This window comes from Lissotriton vulgaris, chromosome 9 (assembly GCF_964263255.1).
Source record: "Lissotriton vulgaris chromosome 9, aLisVul1.2, whole genome shotgun sequence".
NCBI classification, from domain to species: domain Eukaryota; kingdom Metazoa; phylum Chordata; class Amphibia; order Caudata; family Salamandridae; genus Lissotriton; species Lissotriton vulgaris.
Window position 1 is genome coordinate 1,113,974,317 of NC_141697.1, and position 23,021 is coordinate 1,113,997,337.

At 48.6% G+C, this 23,021-nt stretch overlaps 1 protein-coding gene across 1 annotated transcript in view; it reads left to right on the top strand.

Moving 5' to 3' along the window:
* Nucleotides 1-23,021, top strand: part of DNAH12 (dynein axonemal heavy chain 12) — a 1,291,066-nt gene that overhangs the window by 1,210,179 nt on the left and 57,866 nt on the right. Inside the window, exon 70 of the mRNA XM_086939114.1 lies at nt 7,026-7,129. Coding sequence (XP_086795240.1) covers nt 7,026-7,129 — 104 coding nt within the window. The remainder of the gene's footprint in view (nt 1-7,025; nt 7,130-23,021) is intronic.

Below are 23,021 nucleotides of genomic sequence, written 5' to 3' on the forward strand. Positions count from 1 at the left end.
CTCCTAGTATGTCGTCGTTTATGACCCACTCGTGGTTTTTCTGAATCAGCCTGCTCAGTGCGTCCGCCTGAACATTCTGCACACCGGCAGATGGGTAGCCGTTATCGTCAATCCTCTTGCCAGAAGCCAGTGCCAGATCGTCTGCGCCTCCCGAGACAGGGTGCGCGATCTCGACCCCCCCCTGCTTGTTGAGGTAATACATTGTGGTCGTATTGTCCGTCTGTACAAGCAGAGAGTTGGTCCGGAAGGACGGATGAAAGGCCTTCAGCGCCAAGTGAACAGCTCTGAGTTCCAGGAAATTGATGTGATACGTGGACTCCGTCTGAGACCACGTGCCTTGGATCTGTAAGTCCCCCGAATGCGCTCCCCAGCCCTGGAGAGAAGCATCCGTCACGATCGTCTGAGTAGGAATGTCCTTGTGGAAGGGAACCCCTCTGAGGAGATTCTCCGTTGAACACCACCACTTCAGAGACTGAAGAGCATGCAGAGACAGTCGTATCTTGTCGTCCCAAGATCCTCTCCTCTGGTCCCATTGGTCCTCCAAGCACTCCTGCAGAGGCCTCATGTGTAGTCGTGCATGAGGAGTGAGGAAGATACAGGAGGCCATCGACCCCAGTAGAGAAGACACCGTCCTCACTGTTGTAGATGGAGCGGTCATAAGAGCCTGAGCCTTCCGAAGGATCGATCTCCGTCGCTCCTCCGAAGGAGACACGCTTGCTGACAGCGTATTGATGGTGGCCCCCAAGTATTGAATACATTGGACCGGGATCGGACCGACTTGGACATGTTAATATGCAACCCCAGCTTGTTCAAGAGACCGCACGTCTTCTGGAAGTCTGCTTGAGCTTCTGAGAAGGAGGAGGCCTTGATCAACCAATCGTCCAGGTACGGGTAGACAAACACCCTGTCTTTCCTCAGGTGTGCCGCCACCACTGCCATGCACTTCGAGGATGTCCTGGGTGCAGATTTCAGTCCGAAAGGCAGCACTGTGTATTGGTAATGATTGGAGCCGACTTGAAATCGCAGAAACTTCCTGTGTTTGTGTGCGATGGGCACGTAGAAGTACGCATCTTGTAGGTCTATGGCACAAAGCCAGTCCCCCTGTTGCAACTGAGGATAAATCTGATGCAACGACAGCATGCAAAACTTTTCTCTGCGAATCCTCTTGTTTGCCTGTCGCAAGTCCAGAATGGGCCTGAACTCGTTCTTGTCCTTCTTGCGAACCAGAAAGAACCGGGAGTACAGACCTCTTCCTCTTTGAGACAGAGGTACGTCTTCTATCGGCCTTTTTCTCAACAGGATATCGGCCTCCGCCTGGAGCTCGCGCAGTTGATACTGCGAGCTGACCGGAGGGATCGCTGGAGGAGGGCTGATGAATCGAAGACTGTATCCATTGCAAACAATATTTAGCACCCACTTGTCCTGAGTAATTTTTCTCCACTCTGCCAGAAAAAATTGAACGCTTCCCCCCACCGGAGCGGGTAACGGATGACGGGGAAGTAACCGCTCAGGGTCGAGACCCGGCCGGGCCCTTGGTCACGGTAGAGGACTGCTGTCCGCCTCTACCCCTCTGACGTTTTTGGAAAGGTCTTCGGAACTGCTGCTGTTGTTGTTGCTGTTGTTGTCCCGAAGACTGTCCTCTTCCTTTCCCCTGTGAGCCAAACCGCCGTTGGAACTGGCGGTAGGGTTTCTTGTCTTTGGGCTTCTCCAAGCCCACCGCCGTCAGGGTTTCAGCCTCGGCCTTCATCCGGGCCATCTCGTCATCTGCGTGTTTACCGAAGAGCGTGTCCCCGGAAAACGGCAGGTTGGCCACTCGCTGTTGCGCGTCAGGCTTGAGAGACGTAAGCCTGAGCCAAGCATGGCGGCGCTGGTTGATACCGTGGCAGTAGCCATGTGCAGCTAACAAGGATATATCCGCTGCAGCACTGATGGCCTGGTTCGAGACCAGCATCCCCTCCTTGACGATTTCCATGAAGTCCTCCCTCCTGTCACGCGGTACAAGGTCCGCGAACTGCTCCATGGAATCCCAAAGCGCACGGTCATATCGTCCCAGTAATGCCGAGTCGCTGGAAGCCTTCATTGTCGTGGAAGAAGTCCTGCATGCCTTCTTTACCGCCGAATCAATCCAGCGGCTCTCCTTGTCCGGAGGCACGGTGGAGGACGGGGAGGTAGAATGTTGCTTTCTGGCAGCCGTCACTATCACTGAGTCGGGGACTGGGTCCATCCTCAGGAAGGCAGGGTCCGAGTCCGGTGCCCTGTATTTTTTCAAAAGTCTGGACGGGGCAGCCTTCACCACCGCAGGTGTAAGAAACAGCTCCTGTGCCAGTTCCACCAGTCCCGGAACCAAAGGCAACAGAGGGCGAGACAGGTGCTTCTTGTGCAAGGTCTCGAATATCACTGACGTCGTAAGTGTAGGAGCCGTCACCTTGATACCCAACTTCGCAGCCCCCCTCAGGAGAACCTCCTGGAATGTACCGATGTCATCGATAGGAGACACCCTAGTCTCCGGGGAATCGGACAAAGTAGGGGAATAGGAGCGGGTCCTAGAAGACGTATCGGTCCTGGATCTATGTCTCGTATGGCGCCGTCTGGAACGGGTGGAGGACCTGTGCCTGCTCCTCGACCGTTCTCTCCGTCTGGAGCGAGACTTCGATCTCTTGGGCCTCGGCCGGTCCACCGGCTTCTCCGGGGTGGCCGACTTGGGCTTACGTGTTCCTTAGATTTAGGAGTCTTCTTGGGTGGAGTCGGTAGCTCGGGCAACGAGACCGACCTCGGCGGAACCGGTGGAGGCTTTTCAGGCAGAGGAGGCAACGGAGGAGGGGTATGAGTCCTCGGACGCGGGCCTCTAGGCAATGGAGGAGGAGGTGGAACAGACTTCTTTGGAGTATACACCTCCGAGTACACCGATCCCGGTGACCCACCATCCTTCCCGGGCTGAGGGGAGCCCCCCACAGCCCTAGGCCGCGTAGTACGATCCCTCGACGCCGCTGACCGGTGTTCCGGCGTCGACCGTCGACCCCTCGACGTCGAGCGTCCCTTCGGCGTCGACCGTCTCCTCCTCTTCGGCGTCGAACGGCTGCCGTGTCTCGACGTCGACCCGGACCATCTCGACGACGATCCTCTGCGTCTTGACGGCGATCTCTTGCGCCTCGACGTCGCCTTGGAGTGTCTCGACGTCGACCTCGACGGCGACCTCCTTCGCCTCGACGGCGAACGCTTCCGTCTCGTCGGCGACTGCTTCCGCGTCGACGGCGGGCTCGACGACGAGGATCCCCTCGACGACGATGAAGCCTTGCGTCGTGACGGCGATCGACGGTATCGCCTCGGCGGCGAGCGTCGACGCCGGGCCTGTCGACGCCGAGAGCTCGACGTCTACGACGAAGACAGCGACGATGACAATGTCTCTGTGCTCGACGGCGGCCTATGCAGGTCCCTCGACGTCGACGGGCGACGTTTCCTCGACCCAGAGCCCTGGGGAGACGGGGAGCCGGCCTTGGACTTCCCCCTCGACTTCTTGGTGGGTGCCACCGACCCAGACGGAGAATGGGGACGTGTGCTGGGCTTCCTGCCCCCGGGGAGCCCCCCAGGGGCCTCAGCATGGGCAGATGAAGCCCCTCCAGACCCACATTGCGTCTTCTGTCTTCTTTCTTCTAGGCCCTGAAGCCTGATCTTCAGTCTGTCCTTCAGTGTCCTGCCAGTGAAACCGTGGCAGATCTCACACTTCTCAGGGATGTGGGAAGAGGGAAGGCAGAGGATACAGACCTCATGGGGGTCTGACTTGGCCTTCTTCCTGGAGCACTCCGGGCATTTGTCGAGTAATGCAGGCATTATGGACGACCAAGGGGTGCAAGAAACCAAGAAGAAAGCTTTAAAGTACTTAAAAAGTACACAAAATCGAGTTTAGTGCAAAAAACACCAACAAAACCCTTGAAAAGGGAGAGCTCAATGCTCCAGGGTCCTGCTTGCAGGAGCCGGGAAAAAAGAACTGAAAGTATGAGAGACCTGCAGGGCATTCTGGGATACTGTGAAGTTCTGGAAAGTTCTCTTAAAGGCACAGTATCCTATTCTGAGCCACATAATGGCAGCCTATGGGGCTTGTCTGTCCATGTCTTCCTCTCTATCATCCAGAGGGATTTTTGCTGAAGGCAAGGGAAATCTGGACAGGCTTTGCTGTTTTGTGGATTTTTGGTGGAAATTCTAGCTGAAGTACTGGACAGTGTAGCCTTTTATAGGCTGCATTATATGTCTTTAAATTCTCTCTTAAGTGTCTGTGCAGTTCTGCATTTTTTCGACACTTTAGAGATTATTTTTGATTGCTCCGGGGTCCACGCACATGGGCGGGACTATTCACTAGATTATGACTATACACAGAGATCCCCCTACTACAGAACTACATTACCATCAGTAAGCATGTGTGATATGGAGGATCAGATTCGAATGAAATTCAATATTTTTGTAAAAGAGTAAATATAATCGGTTAAACCAACCAATGTCGATCAACAGTAGGAAATAAGGGTACCATTTGAAGTTAGAGGGTCTGATTCTACTTCTGATTTTAAAACGAAATAACTTGTGACTAAAGGATCCTGTTTGCTTGCATGTAGTGCTTGCTGTGTATAGAAAAAATAGTGTAGGGGGCTCTAAGTTTTTTCAACCAAATGAGGAGTGAATCCCAAGGCTGCTTCCCCCTCATAATGTTGCTTTCTTTAACCACTTTCCCCTTCCTGTCTCTTTATTACCCTTCTGCATGTTGTGTCCATCACTACTTTCTACCTTACTCCTTATATTTCCTCTCCTCCTTAATTTTGTTTTACCTGTGTGTCTCATGCTCTGGGTCAAAATTTCATGATGAAAAATAAACTTTGGTCTCAAAAATGAGTGCTGAGTCCATCAAGTAGAAAAAAGTATGCTATAAAAATAGAGAAAGTTCATGAAAACAAGGCATGCACTAAAGTATTGCTAGCTCAGGAACCAATAATCAAAAAAGCACTGTAAAAGAGTCCTAGTTCAAGGAACAAGGATTAGCATTAATTAAGCAACTGGAAACATAGGGTCAGCCAAACAGGAACACTACTACAATGACCACTACTGGACTAAGGAAAACTGAGGGTTAAAAGAGCTCACTATGATAACGTATCTCAAGTATACGCAGGCTAGCACCTACCAGTCACAGGTGTGCTGAATTCTTCCACCCATCATTGGGTCCCTCTGCATAGGTGGAGATAAAGCAGTGAGTATGGAATTCTACTGGAGTCTTTATCAAGAAAAGCAAACTGGCTTCTGCAAAACCCATCATGGGTCAGGAATGAATAGGGATTTCAGAACAGTGTCCCAGTGGCTGAAAATCAGTAAATGGATATATCAGGTGTTCCGGAAGCTTATTTGAACACAGGAAAGTCACACAGGTAGGCCCCCTAGTAGTGGGCATGAGAAACCTGGAAACAAACACGTTGCTATTTATTTATTTATTTATTCAAAGTTTTATATAGCCCGAACAAGATATTTGCAGATATCAGAGCGCTTTACAGAGACAGGGGTAGGGGCAACAGGAGGGTGATTAAATACACTATTGGGTACAGTATGGTAGCATAGTAGAATAGGATAGCAATCAAGTACATATATGAAACCAGTAAACGACCAAGTAACTAATAATACAAAAACGGTGCAGAGTCTTAGATCCAGCAACAATAGAGATCAGGTGAACTTAGGCCAAACGGATGGCTTTTACCTCTTTCTTAAAGCTTGCAGGAACAAGGGGTAGGGGTAGGGGCAACAAGAAGGTAGTTGGAACCAACTATTAGGAACAATATAGTAGTCAGTAGTAAGTGAAATAGCATAATAGGATATCAGTCATGTACAAATATAATACCAATAGACAATCAGGTAACCAGTACTGCAGCAACGGTGCAGAAGTCTCTGTTCCAGCAGCAGAAGAGTTCAGGTGAACTTGGCCATAAGGATGGCTTTTACCTCTTTCTTAAAAAGTGCCGTGGAGGAGATAAGCCTGGTTTCAGGAGGGAGTGCATTCCAGATCCTGGGAGCCATTCCTGAGAAGGAGCGCTTGCATGTTTTTTCCTTGCGGAATCTACGAGGTTTCAGGAGTAGATTTTTTGTACTTCTATTGGATCTCGAGCCTCCAGATATAGTCAGCTTTTGGGTGAGGTAGCTGGGTGACTTGTGGTGAACAGCCGAGTGTGTCATAACGGCTATTTTCAGCTGTATTCTGGCCTCAAAGGGCAGCCATTTCAGGGATTTTAAATCAGGGGATATATGCGAATGTTTCCTTGAACCAGTGATTAGTCTCGCGGCAGCGTTCAAGAAAGCTCTTAGGGGTGCGGTTGTTGAATGGGGGAGTCCGCTTAGGGCCACAATTCCGTAGTCTATGCGAGGGATGACTAGGGCCTGTACAGCAGTTTGGAAGTCCTTAGCTGGGAGGAAGGGTTTAAGTTTCCTCAAAGTGTTGATTTGGAAGTTAGCTCCTTTAGTAGCTTTGCTAATGTGCTGCTGCATGTTGAGCTTGGCGTCAAGTGTGCAGAAGACCACTTATGTGGGAAATGTACTTGCCGTCTTCTGTCTGCAGATGAGTGCTTGTCTCAGATCTGTTGACTGGGTGTGAGTGTTTGATTGGTTCAGATGCTCCGTCCATCACCACCCCCTTTTGTACCACTATCCCAGATCGCAGCAGCCAGTGGCTAGCTGACTGAGCTTCATTGCCTTCAGTAAGCTTCTGGAATATATAGAGGACCACGTTAGATTAGTATAGGATGGTAAGAGAGTCACATAGGCATCTATGTAGCACTGGTTGCCAATCTCTTTCATCTCTAGCTTTCAGTTTGCTTACCCCATGAGTAGTACCATGCCTGTAGCGAACAGGATGGCGGTGGATGTATGGCTGCCAGGTGGGAGCTCTAGTAGGCTGTGACTGCCTTGCTTGAAGAATAAACCACGCCCTCTAACTGTGCTTTTCATTATTAAATGTGGACCTTGTTTCTCAACCTCTGTAATGAAATGACTTTTTTTTACAGCTGCCAAAGGATTTTGACATAGAAGCTGCACTTGAAAAGTATCCTGTAAAATATGAAGAGAGTATGAACACAGTATTAGTACAGGAGATGGAGAGGTTTAACAAGTAAGTTTACATGTAATAATAATTTAATTACACACCCAATAATATATATTGCAATCCGCATATGTAAATATTCTTAGTCCTGACCTGCTTAGTTTGGTGCGTCTTTTACAATGCTCCAGTTGCTTGCATAGTTTTAGATACCTTCTCATAGCTGAGAGCACAAAATCAATTTGAGAACCAAGATTACTGGTTGTAATGGATGGAGAAAAGTACTCTAAGAAGTATCTCACTGAGTCTGTTCTCCCCTGAGTTAATCACAGACAGCTTAAACTTATCGGAACCTATTCTTAAATTGCATTTTGTAGTATGTACAATTGTACTACAGAAGTACTACTCGTACTACAAAATGCAATTCACGAACCTATGAGGCGGAGACCTCAGCCTCTCCTGTATCTTCTATGCTGAGATCTCTACCAAGGTTGGAGCCGGTATCTCTCGAAATTGAATGCCTCTGATCACATTCATGTCCACAACTGAAACAAGTTTTGTAGACCACTGCTTTGTCTTTACTGGTACATGAGCAGGAGGGTCCGTCTGATGTTTTGGTTACTGAATCATGTGTGTTCCCAACTCTCTACACGTTGTAGGATTGGATCTCCAAACTTTATGCCCCCTCATTGAACCAATTGCTGTGGTTATATTATTTGCAAGATCATACTCTTGCACAATACCTGCACATCGTGTGCCGTAGACATGTGGAGCAGCTGTAAGATCTCAGCCAGAATACTTGTTTACCATTGATGTCACTTACAGATGTCTGATGCTTTGACCCACAACATTTTGGACATGTGGCTGAATAATATATATATATTAGCGGACTCTCAGCGGTGCTTGAAACACTTTCCACCTAACAGGAAAATACATTTAAACATGCATGGAGGCAGCGGTGTCCACTTGGCTAGAACAAAGGAACTGTAAGGTCTTTTTGGCCAGAATAAGGACTACAAGGACCACAATGCCAAAGCCCATGTGGGCGGGATCTGTATTGAATACATTTGATGTTCCTAACAGCCCGCTTCCTTCCTGTGTGAGCTGCCAGTGATCAAGAGCAGTGAATGCTCGAAACGCGTATGGCTACATTTGGAGCATGCTGAGAAATCCTGCTGCCAGTGGCTTTGTGTGCGTGACCCCCTCTGTGAGTCAGCATCTTCATGGGGCAACCTTTTGTTTGTAATATATATATATATATATATATATGTAGAAGCAAATGTCCCTTGCTGGAGAAGGAGCGACCATTCAGCTGGTGCCGGTGCCGAGTCAAGGACAGGACTCGTTTAGACTTTTACAAAGCAATTTGAAATAAGTCACCGCACTCTTCTAGGATTTGGTTAAGCTTTTTAATCCATCAAGGAAAACACTTCCTCACCTACGCGTTTCAAACAGATTACTGTTCTTGCTCACGGTAACTACCGTGAGAAAGTGTTTTCCTTGATGGATTAAAAAGCTTAACCAAATCCTAGAAGAGTGCGGTGACTTATTTCAAATTGCTTTGTAAAAATATATATATATATATATATGTGAGCAAGGGCGTTCACGCCCGAAACGCATCTGTTCGGCGTTTTTCTGCACCCCAGCACTTTATGCTTGAGAAAATAAAATAAAAAAAGAACAACCTGAAGACTGGCTTTGGACTTTTTGATTCGTTGTCTGCGTACTGGGTAGCGTGCATAAGGCGTTTGCACGGTGACCGGTTGGAGGAGTATATATATATATATATATATATATTACCTACTGGCGGTCGCCAGTAGGTAGATATAGTTAAGGACCTATTATCCATAGGAAATCCGCAACATTCTATTTGGAATAACTTTGGCGCCGATTGACGAATCTTCGCGAAATTCTTAAAACTTTTGGCCAGCTCTGGTCCGCTCTTATCTTGAAAGTTTCATGGTGATTCGTCAAGCGGGGGCCGAGAAAAAAAGGGGGGGGGCTAAAAACACGTTTTCCCCATGCATAGGACCTTTAACTGCAGCTACAGCCCGAACTGCTGAACGGAATTACACCAAATTTGGCGAAGAGGTAGTCCTTAGTTCAGACTCGTGCCTTTTGCTTAAATGGTGTAAATCTGGTCAGTAGTTCCTGAGAAAATTGCATTTAAAAGTATATATATATCTATGGTATATATCCATGGCCTCAGAGGGTCTGCGTACCCTAACCGCAGCTTAAGCTCACCCTGCTGTTCACGAGCTGTGTTTTAATCGGCTGTCAACACTCCAAATCAGGAAGTGTTGGGAGACATCTTGTGCCTCGGAAGAAGCGAGGCACAAGAAACCCCCCAAAAATTCGCAAAACGCAAAAAAGGAAGCAGGGTAGAAACACCCTGACCCCCTAGGCCTGCTCAGGGGGTCCCACAAGGACCCCCAAGGCCAAAAATTATTATTATTTTTTTTAATGGGAGGATGCGCGCAGCATACGCGCATCCTGCCAATAATAAAAAAAGAAATGTGGGCTCCTGCGCTAAATATGCTAATTTCCCCCCGGGGGGGCCAAATCCCGGGGACATCATCAAAAAATTAGTGTGGGGGGCCCAATCCCCCCCATATTGCCCCGGGAACTGCCACCCCCTGGGGCTCTAACTTAATATATTCGCGGGGCTCACGGGACCCCCCCGCAGCCCCGGGGACTGCCACACCGGGGACTTCAAAACATTGGGGGCTAGATGTAGGAAAATCAGATTTACCGATTCATAAATACCGAATTTTACTGATTCGATATTTATGAATCGGTAAATCTGATGTAATTACCGAATCGGTATTTGACATTGATTCCTATGGGCTTTAAAGCCCATTGGAATCAATAGCAAATACCAAATCGGTAATTACCGAATCAGTAAAATTACCGAATTGACAGGGGGACCCTGTTGCACCCCTGTTTCAGGCTTGTGTGCCATGTGACACACATACATGCCCTTAGGGCATGTCTGTGTGCCACATGGCACAGGTGTACATGCACAGATGTGCATCTACACAGGGATTCGTTATTTACCATGTAATTGTATTACATGGTAAAAACCAAATCCTGAAAGGCCTGTAGCACTGTTAAAAGTGCTACCTACATGTGAAAATACAGAATCGGTAATTTTACCGACCTGTAAAATTACCGAATCGGTAAAATTTACAGAATCAGTAAATTTACTGATTCTGTAATTTTACCGATTCTATAAAATTACAGATTCTGTAAAATTACCGAATCTGTATGTATTTTAAGCCCCTACATCTCCATAGCCCAATACCGGTTGGAAACGGCTGAACATCGGTATTTTCGACCGTTTCCAACCGGTATTGGGCTACCTACATCTGTCCCTAGGTGAGGGGGGGGGTTCTGAGGCCCCCCCAGCCCCGGGACCGCCACCCCCGGGGCTTCTTCAAAATGTGGGAGGGGGGCCTCGCAGCCCCACTCCTGGAGCCTTGTCTAGGCCCTTGGGACCGCCACCCCCCAAGGCCGGCTCCTGCAGTGTCCCTGGGTGCCCACCCCGGGACACTGTAGTTTGCAATGACAGGGCGAAAGCCTCGCGGCTCCCACCCTGTCATTGCAAACTGCTTTCCTATTTGCAAGAGAGAGCAGGAAACCTGCTCTCTCTTCTAAATAGGAAAGTAGATTGCTTTTCCACAGGGGGAGCAGCATGTTAGCTGCTCCCTATGTGGAAAAGCAATGCCGGCTCCCGCAGGATGCTGGGAGCCGGCTGGGACCGTGGGGGAATTGGGGGCCCCCAACGGCCCCCAACAAAGAGGGCGAGCCCCAGGGGATGGGGACCCCGAGGTTGGCCCCCCTCAGAAAAAAAAAAAATTAAAAAAAGAAACAGCCCAGAACTGGCAAGGCAGCCCCCTCCAAAATAAATTTTTTTTTAAAAAGGGCAATGCCCCAGGGGATGGGGTCCCCGGGGCAAAATATGGGAAGACATGGCTTGGCAGTTCGGTCTGGACTGTTCCCATGAGGCACAGGGTCAAGACTGATTTGCATATGGCCATGTCTGAACTGGGGTGGAGTGGTGAGCAAAATAACAATGGATTAAACCCAGATCTGTGACTGGGGTGAATTTTTTGCCATTGTGCAACATTCCGTCCATCACCTTGTGTATTTTGCTGTTCACCCTATGTGGGAAGGGTATGCCCAGATGTGGGTCCCGTGCTCACTGCGCCACTGGTGTCAAGCTATCCTGACATCATCAGCAGTGGATTGCGGGCGCGCAAGATGTAGTTAGTACAACTAACTATATCGGAGGAATTTCAATGGTTTTCTACGAGTGAAATGTCCAGCTAACTTATAACACCCCTACAACCTATGTTTTTTTCAGTGAATTTCTAAGGTTTTTTAAATGCTAATTCCTAACTATATCAGGCTTGAAACCTATGGTTTTTTCAGTGAATATATATATATATATATATATATATATATATATATATATATATATCACCTAGTGACAGTCACCACTAGGTAGTTATATGTTATAGGTAGGTCTGCATCTCTGAGAAATTAAGGGCAAAACAAATTGTATATATTTGGCAGTTGTGTTCGCAAGAGTCTCCTGAGTGTTCAGATAGAGCGAGAATTAAAAAAGGGAGCCCTGTGATTGGTCAAGAGGTCAGTTTTTCCCTTGAGCCTTCAAGCTGTAGGTGTTGTGGAAAGAAAGTAAAAGAGTTATACAAGGAGGCAGGAGAAAGGCATGCTGTCCCCCTACATTTGGAGTGGAGGTCTCTAAGGCATACTACTGTGAATAGTTTTTTTTAAAATTATTACGCTCTGGCTGGTCTCTCACGGGATTTTGAATAGTTAAAAGAAGTATGTGAAATCAGAATACACTCTACTATTAAAAATGCATGTTGTGGCCCTTGTTATTGAGAAAAAGTGTGTAATACATAAGTACTGTGATGATTAGAAGGTTAATTCTTTTTTTTTTAAATGTTACGATCTTGCAAGACTCTCACGGGATTGTGGAAAATAGGTAGTATGTGATCTCTGAATACACTCTGGTATTTACGTCCATGGGCTTGGGAAGAGTTGTGAGTAGAGTTAAGTCTCTTCCCACACACTACTATGCACACCCACCATCCAAGAGAGGGGTCTCAGAGGGGTCTCAGTGAAGAGGCCGGTCCCTCCACACACCCTACTACGCACACCCATTATTCAGGAGAACGGTGTAAGTGTAGAGACCAGACCTTCCCGCACCTTGCTACTTCCCACCTGTTATCTGAGAGAGGGGTCTGAAAGGAAAGGTCAGTCCTTTCATGCACCCTACTATGCACACCCATAAATCAAGAAAAGAGTCTCAGCAGAGAGACTAGCTACTCCCTCCACACACCGTTCTACGCACATCTGTCATCTGAGAGAGGGGTGTGCATGGAGAGGCCAGTCCCTCTGTTCACCCTAGTATGCACACCTGTTATTCAAAAGAGAGGTCACAGCGGTGAGGCTAGCCCCTCCCCGCATACTACATTACACACCTGTCACCTGAGAGAGGGGTCCGAAGAGAGAGGCCAGTCCTTCCCCGCACCATACTATGCACACCCATGAGCCAAGAGAGCGGTCTCGTGTAGAGGCTAATCCCACCCCACACACTACTATGCACGCCTATCGTCTGAGAGAAGGTCTAAAAGGAGAGATCAGTACCTCCCTAAACCCAACTATGCACACCCATCATCCAAGAGTGAGGTCTCAGCGGAGAGGCTAGTCCCTCGCCATGTACTACTATGCATACCCATCACCTGAGATAATGGTTTGATAGGAAAGGCCAGTCCCTACCCACACCCTACTATGCACATCTGTCATCCATGAGCGAGGTCTCAGTGGAGAGAGGCCCAGACCCTACTATGCATGCTCGTATATTGTGGTATTACTCCATATTATATGCAGACATGATTTTTTAGAAATATTTTGCAAACAGTACACCTTTGCCTGTTATGTTACTAAACTAAACCATTACCTTTCATAATGATGTCCGCACACAGGATATATTCTGCAGTTATTCTACCATTCATACACTCAAAAAATAATTCATTTACTTTTTTTCTAAAACTAGAAATTCACTGAAATAAACAAGGTTAAAGTAATGTTATATTCTGATAGATACATCTGCCGTGTGGATTCCTCACCTTGTGAATATCCCCCTTGCGTCAGCAACGTTCGGAAAATTCTTCGTAGCACACCGGCGTGGACGACGTCATAGGAGCACGGCTTCGCGCGCGACTCCGTCTGACGTCACCGACTCCACATAAGGCCCACGCCGGCGTGATGACGTCAGTTCCCTTTTTTCCGCGTCGTCGACGCTAACGGTTTCTGGGATCTTCTGCGATACTTTTGTATCTATTCGCTGTTTAGCTGTAATTGTTTCACTGTCGGATTTCGCTTCATCGCCGGAGATGTCGTCGAGGAAGACAGGCTTCAAACAGTGTGGTTCCTGCACCCGGATGATGTCGATCACCGATCCGCATCCCGTCTGTCTGTGGTGTCTTGGTTCGGGACACGATGTCAAGAACTGTCGTTCCTGTGACAAGATGAACCCCAAAGCCTTGCGTGAGCGGGAGGCGAAGCTTCTGCTTGCTAAGGTGAAGGAAAGGGAAGCCGGAAGGTCTTCGAGGTCAGTGTCCAGGCGCTCGAAGTCGAGACAACGGTCGCGGTCGAAGTCAAGGTCGGCTTCGAGGGCGAAGTCGAGGTCGGCTTCGAAGGCCAAGTCGAGGTCGAGAGAGAGATCAAGGTCCAGAGGGAGGTCGAGGTCTGGTTCCAAGTCGGCCTCGGGCCATGCTTCGGGCTCCTCGAGAAAGAAGCATAAGAGGAGTAAACATCACTCCAGACACCACTCTGGCAAGGAGTCTTCGGATTCGAGGAAGAAGTCGAGAAAACATCATAAGGACTTCGTGTCTCCTTCTCCAGCTCAATCTCACGTTGGTTCTCCAGTTCATGAGCCGGAACCGGATCTGGAGTCGCACCATTCATCGGTGCATGAAGAAGAGGTTCCTCGAGCACCGACTCCGGTTGTGGAGCCTGAAGAACAAGAGGGCCAGGGTGCGCCTTTGCCGGATCAGCCTCCTTCGGAGCGGCCGTTGGGTTCGTACCCACCCTTTGCAGGTCCAGGTCAGGATCCCTCGCAGTTTTTAAACGCCATGTTTGGTGTTTACTCGAGGGCGATGTACCCCGCTGGTGCGCCTATGGGTCCCATGGGTCCTTTGTCTTTCAATTTGGGTGTGCCCCAGGCTTATGCCCCGGCCCCATTTATGCCGTTTATGCCGACGCCTTGCACTCCTTGGCTCGGTACGGCGCCGCCGAGGTCGTCGACTTTGCATGCGGCTTCGCCGACTCCGGATCGGCCTCGGGTGGATTTGGATCGTGGCACTTCCCGTCCTCCGGCTCCTCGCTCGACGTCGGCTCCGGCGCCGTCGGAGTCGTTACCGGATCCATCGACTTCGGTCCGTATGGAGTGGTCGAGGCGCAGGACACAACGCCTCTTGGAGGAGAAGGAGTTTGTGGACTCCGAGGTTGAGGAAGGAGAGTTGCATGAGGGGGATTGTTTTGAGGACCTTCAGGATGCAAGTGGCTTGGAACTTTCTCCTGAATGGGGTTTGCCAACCGTTTCTGACACACCATCTAAGGACTTGGCACCCTATCATGTTGTCATAAAGAAGGCTGCAGAGTTGCTAGGCTTGACTTTGCCCACAGTTGAATACAAGCCCAACATCCTTACGGAAGTGTTGCATTCGCCCTCTTCTATTGTGGAGCCTACGCTTCCTTTTACGGATGCATTGACTGAACCGATAAAGGAGGTCTGGAAGAGGCCTTTATCTGCTCCTGCAGTTTCCAGGTCAGTGGCAAGGCGTTACAGGGTGGCTCCTGATGACCCTGAATTTCTTTCCTCGCATCCTGCACCGGAGAGTCTGGTAGTGCAGGCCGCCTGTTCCAGCAGGGCTGCGGGTTCTTTCCCTCAGGTGCCAGCAGACAAGGACTCAAAAAAACTGGACCAGTCTGCTAAAAAGATTTTCTCCTCGGGTAGCATGGCCTTGAAGTCCACCAATGCTACTTGCCTCTTGGGGAGATACGTTCACGCGTTGATGGACTCTGTCAAACAGCTTTCTGCTAAGCTTCCAGAGGACGATAAGAAGAACTTTAACGAGGTGGTCGCTGATACTCAGGCTGCAGCTCGTATGGTCATACAGAGTGGTATGGACACGGCGGACTCTGTTGCCAGAATTATGGGCTCCACTGTGGCTACAAGAAGGGCTGCATGGCTTAAGTCCTCTGATTTTTCTACTGACGTTCAGTCTACTCTGTTGGACTTACCGTTTGATGGGACAGGTCTCTTTGGCAAGAAGGCTGACGTAGCTCTGGAGAGATTCAAAGACAGTCGGGCTACGGCGAAGTCTTTGGGCCTTCAGACGAGGGGCTCTGCGACTAGAAAGTATAGGGGTTTTGGCAGATCCAATTTTCGTCCCTACAATCAAGGACAGCGGCAGCAGCAGCAGCGCCAGAATCCTCTGTATAAATCCTACAGAGGAAAGCAAAGGGGCCGTGGTCGTGGGCGCCAGGTCTCCTCCTCCTCCTCCTCTTCCTCTAATAGCCAACCCCCTCCCCCTGCAGCAAAGCAGCCCTAGATCCGCCATTCTGGATCATGTGGCTCCGGTGGGGGGTCGGCTTACTCATTTTCTACGGGATTGGGAATCGGTTACATCGGATCTTTGGGTTCTCAATCTCGTAGAAAATGGGTATGCACTTCCTTTCCAGGAGTTCCCTCCCAATTACCCTCCTTGCCAGGGTTTTTGTTCGGAGGACCACCTTGTTCGCTTGCAGGAAGAAGTCCTGGCTTTGTTCAAGAAAGGTGCGATAGAGGTGGTTCCAGAGCAGGAAAAGGGTCAGGGATGCTACTCCCGGTATTTCCTGATCCCCAAGAAGGATGGCAGGTTACGTCCAATCCTGGACCTCAGGATTTTGAATCTCTATCTCAAGCAGGAGAAATTCAAAATGCTCACTCTTGCGCAGGTTCTTCAAGCGCTGTTGGAAGAAGACTGGATGGTGTCGATCGACTTGCAGGATGCGTATTTTCACATCCCGATCCTGAAGTCGCACAGGAAGTATCTCCGTTTTACGGTGGGATCGCAACACTACCAGTTTGCGGTCCTTCCGTTTGGTCTTACTACTGCGCCTCGAGTTTTCACCAAGGTGATGGCAGTGGTGGCTGCACATCTCAGGAGGTCGGGGATACCTGTATTCCCGTACCTGGACGACTGGCTGATCAAAGCGGAGTCGCCCGAGAAGGTGCTTCATCACCTGCAAGAAACATCGCAGCTGTTGTTCAGGTTGGGTTTTTCAATAAATGTGCCCAAATCTCACCTGGTGCCCTCCCAGCGCAACCTGTTCATAGGTGCGGTACTGGACACTACTGTATGTCGTGCATTCCCTCCTCCGCAAAGGATTCGCGACATACAGGAAATGATTCCTTTATTTCACAATGGAGCGGTTGTTCCGGTCCTGAAGGTCCTTCGCCTGCTCGGTCTGATGGCTTCTTGCATTCTCCTGGTCAACCATGCACGCTGGCACATGAGGGCACTCCAGTGGTGCCTCCGCAGGCAGTGGTATCAACACAATGGAGATCTCGGGGAGTCAGTGAGGATCTCCAGAGAAACTGCAGCGGATCTGTCTTGGTGGGGCGTGGAAGGCAATCTGTCTCAAGGAAAGCCTTTTCAGCTTCCACCATCGGTGGCCACGGTGATAACGGATGCATCCACTCTATGGTGGGGTGCTCATCTGGGGGATCTGGAGGTCAAGGGTCTTTGGTCTCCAGAGGAAAGGCTGCTTCACATCAACCTTCTAGAGTTACGGGCGATACGTCTGGCACTCAAGGCCTTCCTCCCTTCCCTTCGCGGTCGGTCAGTTCAAGTCCTGACGGACAACACGACCGCGATGTGGTATGTCAACAAGCAGGGAGGAGTGGGGTCGCAGTGTCTCTGCAGGGAGGCTCTGCGCCTCTGGTCCTGGGTTCAGGACCACCAGATTTGTCTGATGGCAAATCATCTGGCCGGGGTTCTGAACGTGCGTGCAGACATTCTCAGTCGTCAGTTCTCTGCCGACCACGAGTGGAGTTTTCACCCGGAGGTTGTTCGTTACGTCTTTCAGATGTGGGGGACTCCTCGGGTGGACCTGTTTGCCACTTGCGAGAATGCTCACTGCCCGTCATTCTGCAGTCTCCAGTATCCGATGCAAGGAGCATTGGGGGACGCGTTTCAGTTGAGCTGGAGAGGTCAGCTCCTTTACGCGTTTCCTCCCATACCCTTGATTCCTCGGGTTCTGAGGAAGATTCGCCAAGACCGGGCCCAAGTCATTTTGGTCGCCCCGGATTGGCCAAGAAGGGTGTGGTACACAGATCTTCTCCACCTCTCCTCTCACCCGCCGCTCCGTCTCCCTCTCAGGGCAGACCTCCTCTCTCAGATGGAGGGGCAGGTTCTACACCCCCACCTCCAGACATTACACCTTCATGCATGGAGATTGAACGGGGCAATCTGAACTCTTTCTCTCTCCCTAACGATGTGGTGGATGTCATACTTTCTGCCAGGCGTGACTCCACCAAGTCCATTTATTCGTATAGGTGGAATAAGTTTGTGTCTTGGTGTAGGGAGAGGGATGTTGACCCGTTAAAGGCTCATTTGTCTGATATTTTGTTGTTTGCTCTTTCTCTGGCACGGCAGGGGTTTGCTGTTGCCACTGTCAAGGGTTACCTTTCGGCTTTATCGGCATTCCTCTGCTTGCCGGATCAGCCCTCTCTTTTTAAATCACCTGTGGTTTTGAGATTTTTGAAGGGGCTCACTAATAGGTTCCCTCCTTCTCCCTTTATTGTTCCTCATTGGGACTTGAATCTTGTGTTAACCTATCTGATGGGTTCGCCGTTTGAACCCTTACACAAGTGTCCAATGAGGCTTCTTTCTTTTAAGACGGTCTTCTTAGTTGCAATTACCTCGGCAAGGAGGGTAAGTGAGCTTCAGGCTCTTAGTTCCAAGCCCCCGTTTTTGTCCATCCATGCTGAAAGAATGGTTCTTAGGACCAGGGCTGCTTTTCTGCCTAAGGTGGTTACTCCCTTCCACCTAGGTCAATCCATTACCCTTCCTACCTTTTATCCTCCCCCACACCCTTCCAAGGAGGAGGAGAGGCTTCATCGCCTGGACCCGAAGAGAGCGGTTAGCTTCTATCTTGATAGGACTAAAGACTATCGTATAGACGATCAGCTCTTCGTGGGTTTTGCTGGCTGCAAGAAGGGCAGAGCGGTGCACAAGCGCACACTTTCCAGATGGATTATCCTGTGCATCAAGATTTGCTACTCTCTGGCGGGTAAGGACCCTCCTGAGGGTATTAGAGCTCATTCAACTAGAGCAAAGTCTGCTACTTCTGCATTGTCTAGGGGTGTTCCTGTTGAGGACATTTGCAGGGCCGCGACTTGGGCCTCCCTCCACACTTTTTCAAAGCACTACTGCTTGGATGCTGAGGTGAGGAGGGACGGCCACTTCGCGCGCTCTGTTCTCCAAGATTTCCTGGTGTAGCAGAGTGGACACCCTCCTCCGGGAGTGGGGACTGCTGTGGGAATCTATTCACAAGGTGAGGAATCCACACGGCAGATGTATCTATCAGAAGAACAAGTTACTTACCTTCGGTAACGCTTTTTCTGGTAGATACAATATCTGCCTGTGGATTCCTCACTGACCCACCCGCCTCCCCGTTGTCCACTCTGCTATACCTGGTGTTATGTGCAAATGTAATTATGATTTTATCTGATTTTGTATAGTTTTGCACTTTGAATGCATTTGTTTTGCATGTACTGTGTACATTGTGTATATATATATATATGTACTTGTTGGTCCGTCCGGGTGCCTCGAAGGCACGGAAAAAAGGGCGGAACTGACGTCATCACGCCGACGTGGGCCTTATGTGGAGTCGGTGACGTCAGACGGAGTCGCGCGCGAAGCCGTGCTCCTATGACGTCGTCCACGCCGGCGTGCTACGAAGAATTTTCCGAACGTTGCTGACGCAAGGAGGATATTCACAAGGTGAGGAATCCACAGGCAGATATTGTATCTACCAGAAAAAGCGTTACCGAAGGTAAGTAACTTGTTCGTTAGGTGTGATCAAAAGATCTGTATTTGTAAAAAAAATAGAAATTCACTGAAATAAACAAAGGTTAAAATAACGTTATAATTAGATGTGAAAAAAAATCTCTTAAAAAAAAAAAACTCTTAAAGATTCATCTAATAAAACAAAGGTTAAAATAACATTATAGTTAGGTGAATTTGTCAGTGACAACATTAATGTTTGAAATAAAAAAAACACAGAAATCCACCAATTATTGTTAGGAGTGCTAACTGTAACGCCCCACCATACGCTGCTTATGACCTCACATCATGTCATGTTCTATGACATTTATGACATCACTGGTGACACCTCAAATGACCTCATTGGTGACATCACTGATGACATCATCCAGACTTTTATGCACATTGCTCTGTGAACAAGTACACCATTAGAGCTTTGAAAGTAAATGATAAATAGCTCAGAATAATATGAAGTATCTTTACTGCTAGAATACATACAACCCCCATAGGTAAAGCAAGCTTGTTTATGTGCAATATTCACCCAGTACCAAACACTTCATGGGTAGCTGAGCTCATGTTGACTTTGAACCACAGATAAAAGTGTTACCCATCCTGCACACTGTATTAAAAATTAAATTAAAATGTATTTTATAAAGTGTGCTTTTGCCGCGGGGTGTCTTGACTCGGTTAGCAACAGAAGGGAAAGAATCATTAAGACAGAAATTTAACACTGAAGATCCTAAAAGATCGAGGCATGCAACTATTGATTAAAAAGTCAAGGGGTTTAAAACCTAAAAAGTGATGCACCGGCGGTGTAAATAAGCCCCAAGTTTTTAAAGCCTTCCTAAAAGGAAAAAGGCCAGTGCACTTCTTTAACTGAAGCAGGAGAGAGTTCCACAGTTTAGAAGTACAGACTACAAAACCGCTGCCACCCCAATGAGATCTTCAACATTTAGGGGAGACAACATTGTTTCAAGTAGTCAGGACCTGGACCATGGTGATCTTTAAAGGCAATGCACAAAGCCTTGAAGTCTCTGCGCTTTATAACTAGTAGCCAGTGTAACTATATTAAGGCCTGTGATGCAGGTTGATGCTTTGGGATTCCTGAATTGTATAAAATGTTCTGTAAGGATTAGTGAGTATGAATAATAGCCCTACAGTTTGTGATTTATTTCACAACTCACTTTTGAATTTTATTTGAAATTGATTTATTGAGGCTGACAATTGAGACACCTACCAATAGCCTATTAAAGGAGTGAATGTAACTGTCATCATAGGCAATAAGTATAAAGAGCCAACAAGAACAAGATGGCTGTTGTGTTATGGGACCACGGACATGATTTTTAGCAGTCCCTTGTAGATGTTCTGTCATATATATTTTGACAAATATTTGATGTGTATATAACATTATTAGCATGCATTTGCTTGCATATGTTGCACAATATAGGCCTGATCAATTAAACATTTGTTGAATTTGTAAAGTAAAACTCTTGAATGGGTACCATCTGCAATAAGTACTTAAATGTGGTACAATGGATAACACCTTTAAGATTGTGACTCCCATCTAGTCTGTCTTTGGTGACTCGAAGTCGTGCTTGGACTGTCGTGCTATGGCTCGGAATGCCTTGCGGGAGCGAGCTATGAAGCTCTTTGCGACCTGGCAGTCGACACCATCCAGCTAATATCTGTGGCGGACACAGTCTTGTCCGAAGAAGAGGAAGTCCCAAGACTGCTGCGGAATCCCCAAGTCCACTTTGTCCCACTCGGGGTCATCGGGACACTAAGGGAAGAGGCATAAGAAAAAGAAGTCGTCCAAGTGGACTTCGTCTTTGCCTCGACTGTCGTCCATCGACGAACGAGGTATGGAACACACACACTCTAAGCATGGTTCTGCAGAGCCTGAGACAGGGTCAACTTCGCGCCTCCCACCCTTTCTGGAAGTCGGAGCAATCCCTCTCAAATTAAAGCTTTTTACAAGGCCATGCGCATCATGTTTGAGCTGGCTGACCCCTCTGGTGAGCACTAGAGCCGCAAAGGGTCGGAAGGGGCCCCATCAGATTTGATGACATCAGCTCCGGCCACAGCACTGGTAGGGCCACGGGGGATCCGATTCCGGATCTGGGATGGCGCGGGTCATAGCATCATGACCTTCCCAGGCATCGGGCCCAAAGTCAGTGCCTTCGGGGCTGCCAGTGCCCACCGGCGTTCCCAGCCCCATCCTTATCCCTGAATAGTTTGATGATGTTTTAGGCATTAGAAAGGATTGGGAAGGGCCTTTGGATCCTTTCGAACACCAGTATGTTTCTACAGAGCAGATGGACTGGTATGGGGAACTTGGGAGGCCAGTGGACTGGACACTTCTCCAGATACTAGCATGCTTTCTCTGTGGTTACAGTGGAGGGAACATCTTATGCCATGGTGGTGAAGAGGGTAGCCGAGGTCCTTGGACTGGATTTGCCCTCTGGGCAGGTTACCACTAATCTTCTAACCAAAGTGCTTCAGCCCGGGGATTTCACCTCTGAACCATTTCTGCCTTTCAGTGAGGTACTTACTGATGTCCTAGGCACGTGATCCAAGCCTTTTACAGGGGTTCCTGTAAATAGGACAATTGAACGGTGCCATTTCTTCGCTCCGGCTTCTACCTTCCAGGGTGGGTTCCCTTCCGCCGCTCCGGATAGGGAATCCAAAAGGTTGAAATCACTTGGGAAGAAGATGTTTTGTTCCTTCAGCCTGGCACTGCAGTCGTTGAATACCGCATTCTTAGTGGGCCATTTCTCGCACTTCCTTTGAGAGATGGTTGCGCAAGTTGTGCCACAAGTCCCAGAGGAGACCCGGGCTGTGCTCTCTCTGACTGATTTATTGGGCAGAGCGATTTCTTCGATAGTGGCCTTGCGGTCCAACGTCTGTCTTAGAACATCTGGCTTCTCAGGCGATGTCCAGGCGAACTTGAGGGAGCTACTGATGAGCACTTCTGGACCTAGTTGAATGTATGAGCAGGGCCACTGGAATTATGTGACTGTTCGGCTGCACCAATTTTCACATAATTAAACATTTGCCAAATATTCCATCATCTGCCACATAATTTGTAGATTTGAACCAAAAAAACATTGTTCTAGCTCAAACGGCTCAAATGTTCCCAAAAATGCAGCGTCACGTGTCACAATGTGGTGGAAGGCCCTTTGCAAAGCTGGAATGGTCATGTGTTAATTATTGCTAAATGCAGGGGTTAAATTGATACTAATGATGCAGAAACCTCTCTTACTTCTATCTGTGCCTCACGTGCCTCTCTGCATTTGTTTTGCTTCTTTATGCACCTTTCTTCCTCTTTCTGCACTTGTCTTCCCCTTTCTGCACCTCACTCTCTTCTTTCTGCACTTCACTGGCCTCTTTCTGCACTTCTCTTGCCCCTTTCTGTACCTCACTTGCCTCTTTCAGCACATCTGTTGCTTTTTTCTGCAGATCGCCTGCCTTTTTCTGCACCGCTCTTGCCTCTTTCTGCATTTCTCTTGCCTTTTTCTGCTCCTCTCTTGACTCTTTGTGCATTTCTCTTGCCTGTTTCTGCACTTCCCTTGCCTCTTTCTGCACCTCACTTGCTCTTTCTGCATCCCACTCTCTTCCTTCTGCACCTCTCTTGCCTCTTTTAGCACTTCTTTTGCCTCTTTCTGCACTTCTTGTGCCCCTTTCTGTACCTCTCTTGCCTCTTTCTGCACCTCAAGTGCCTCTTTCTGTACCTCTCTTGCCTCTTTCTGCACCTCACTTGCCTCTTTCTGCACCCCACTCTCTTCCTTCTGCACCGCTCTTGACTCTTTCTGCACTTCTCTTGCCTCTTTCTG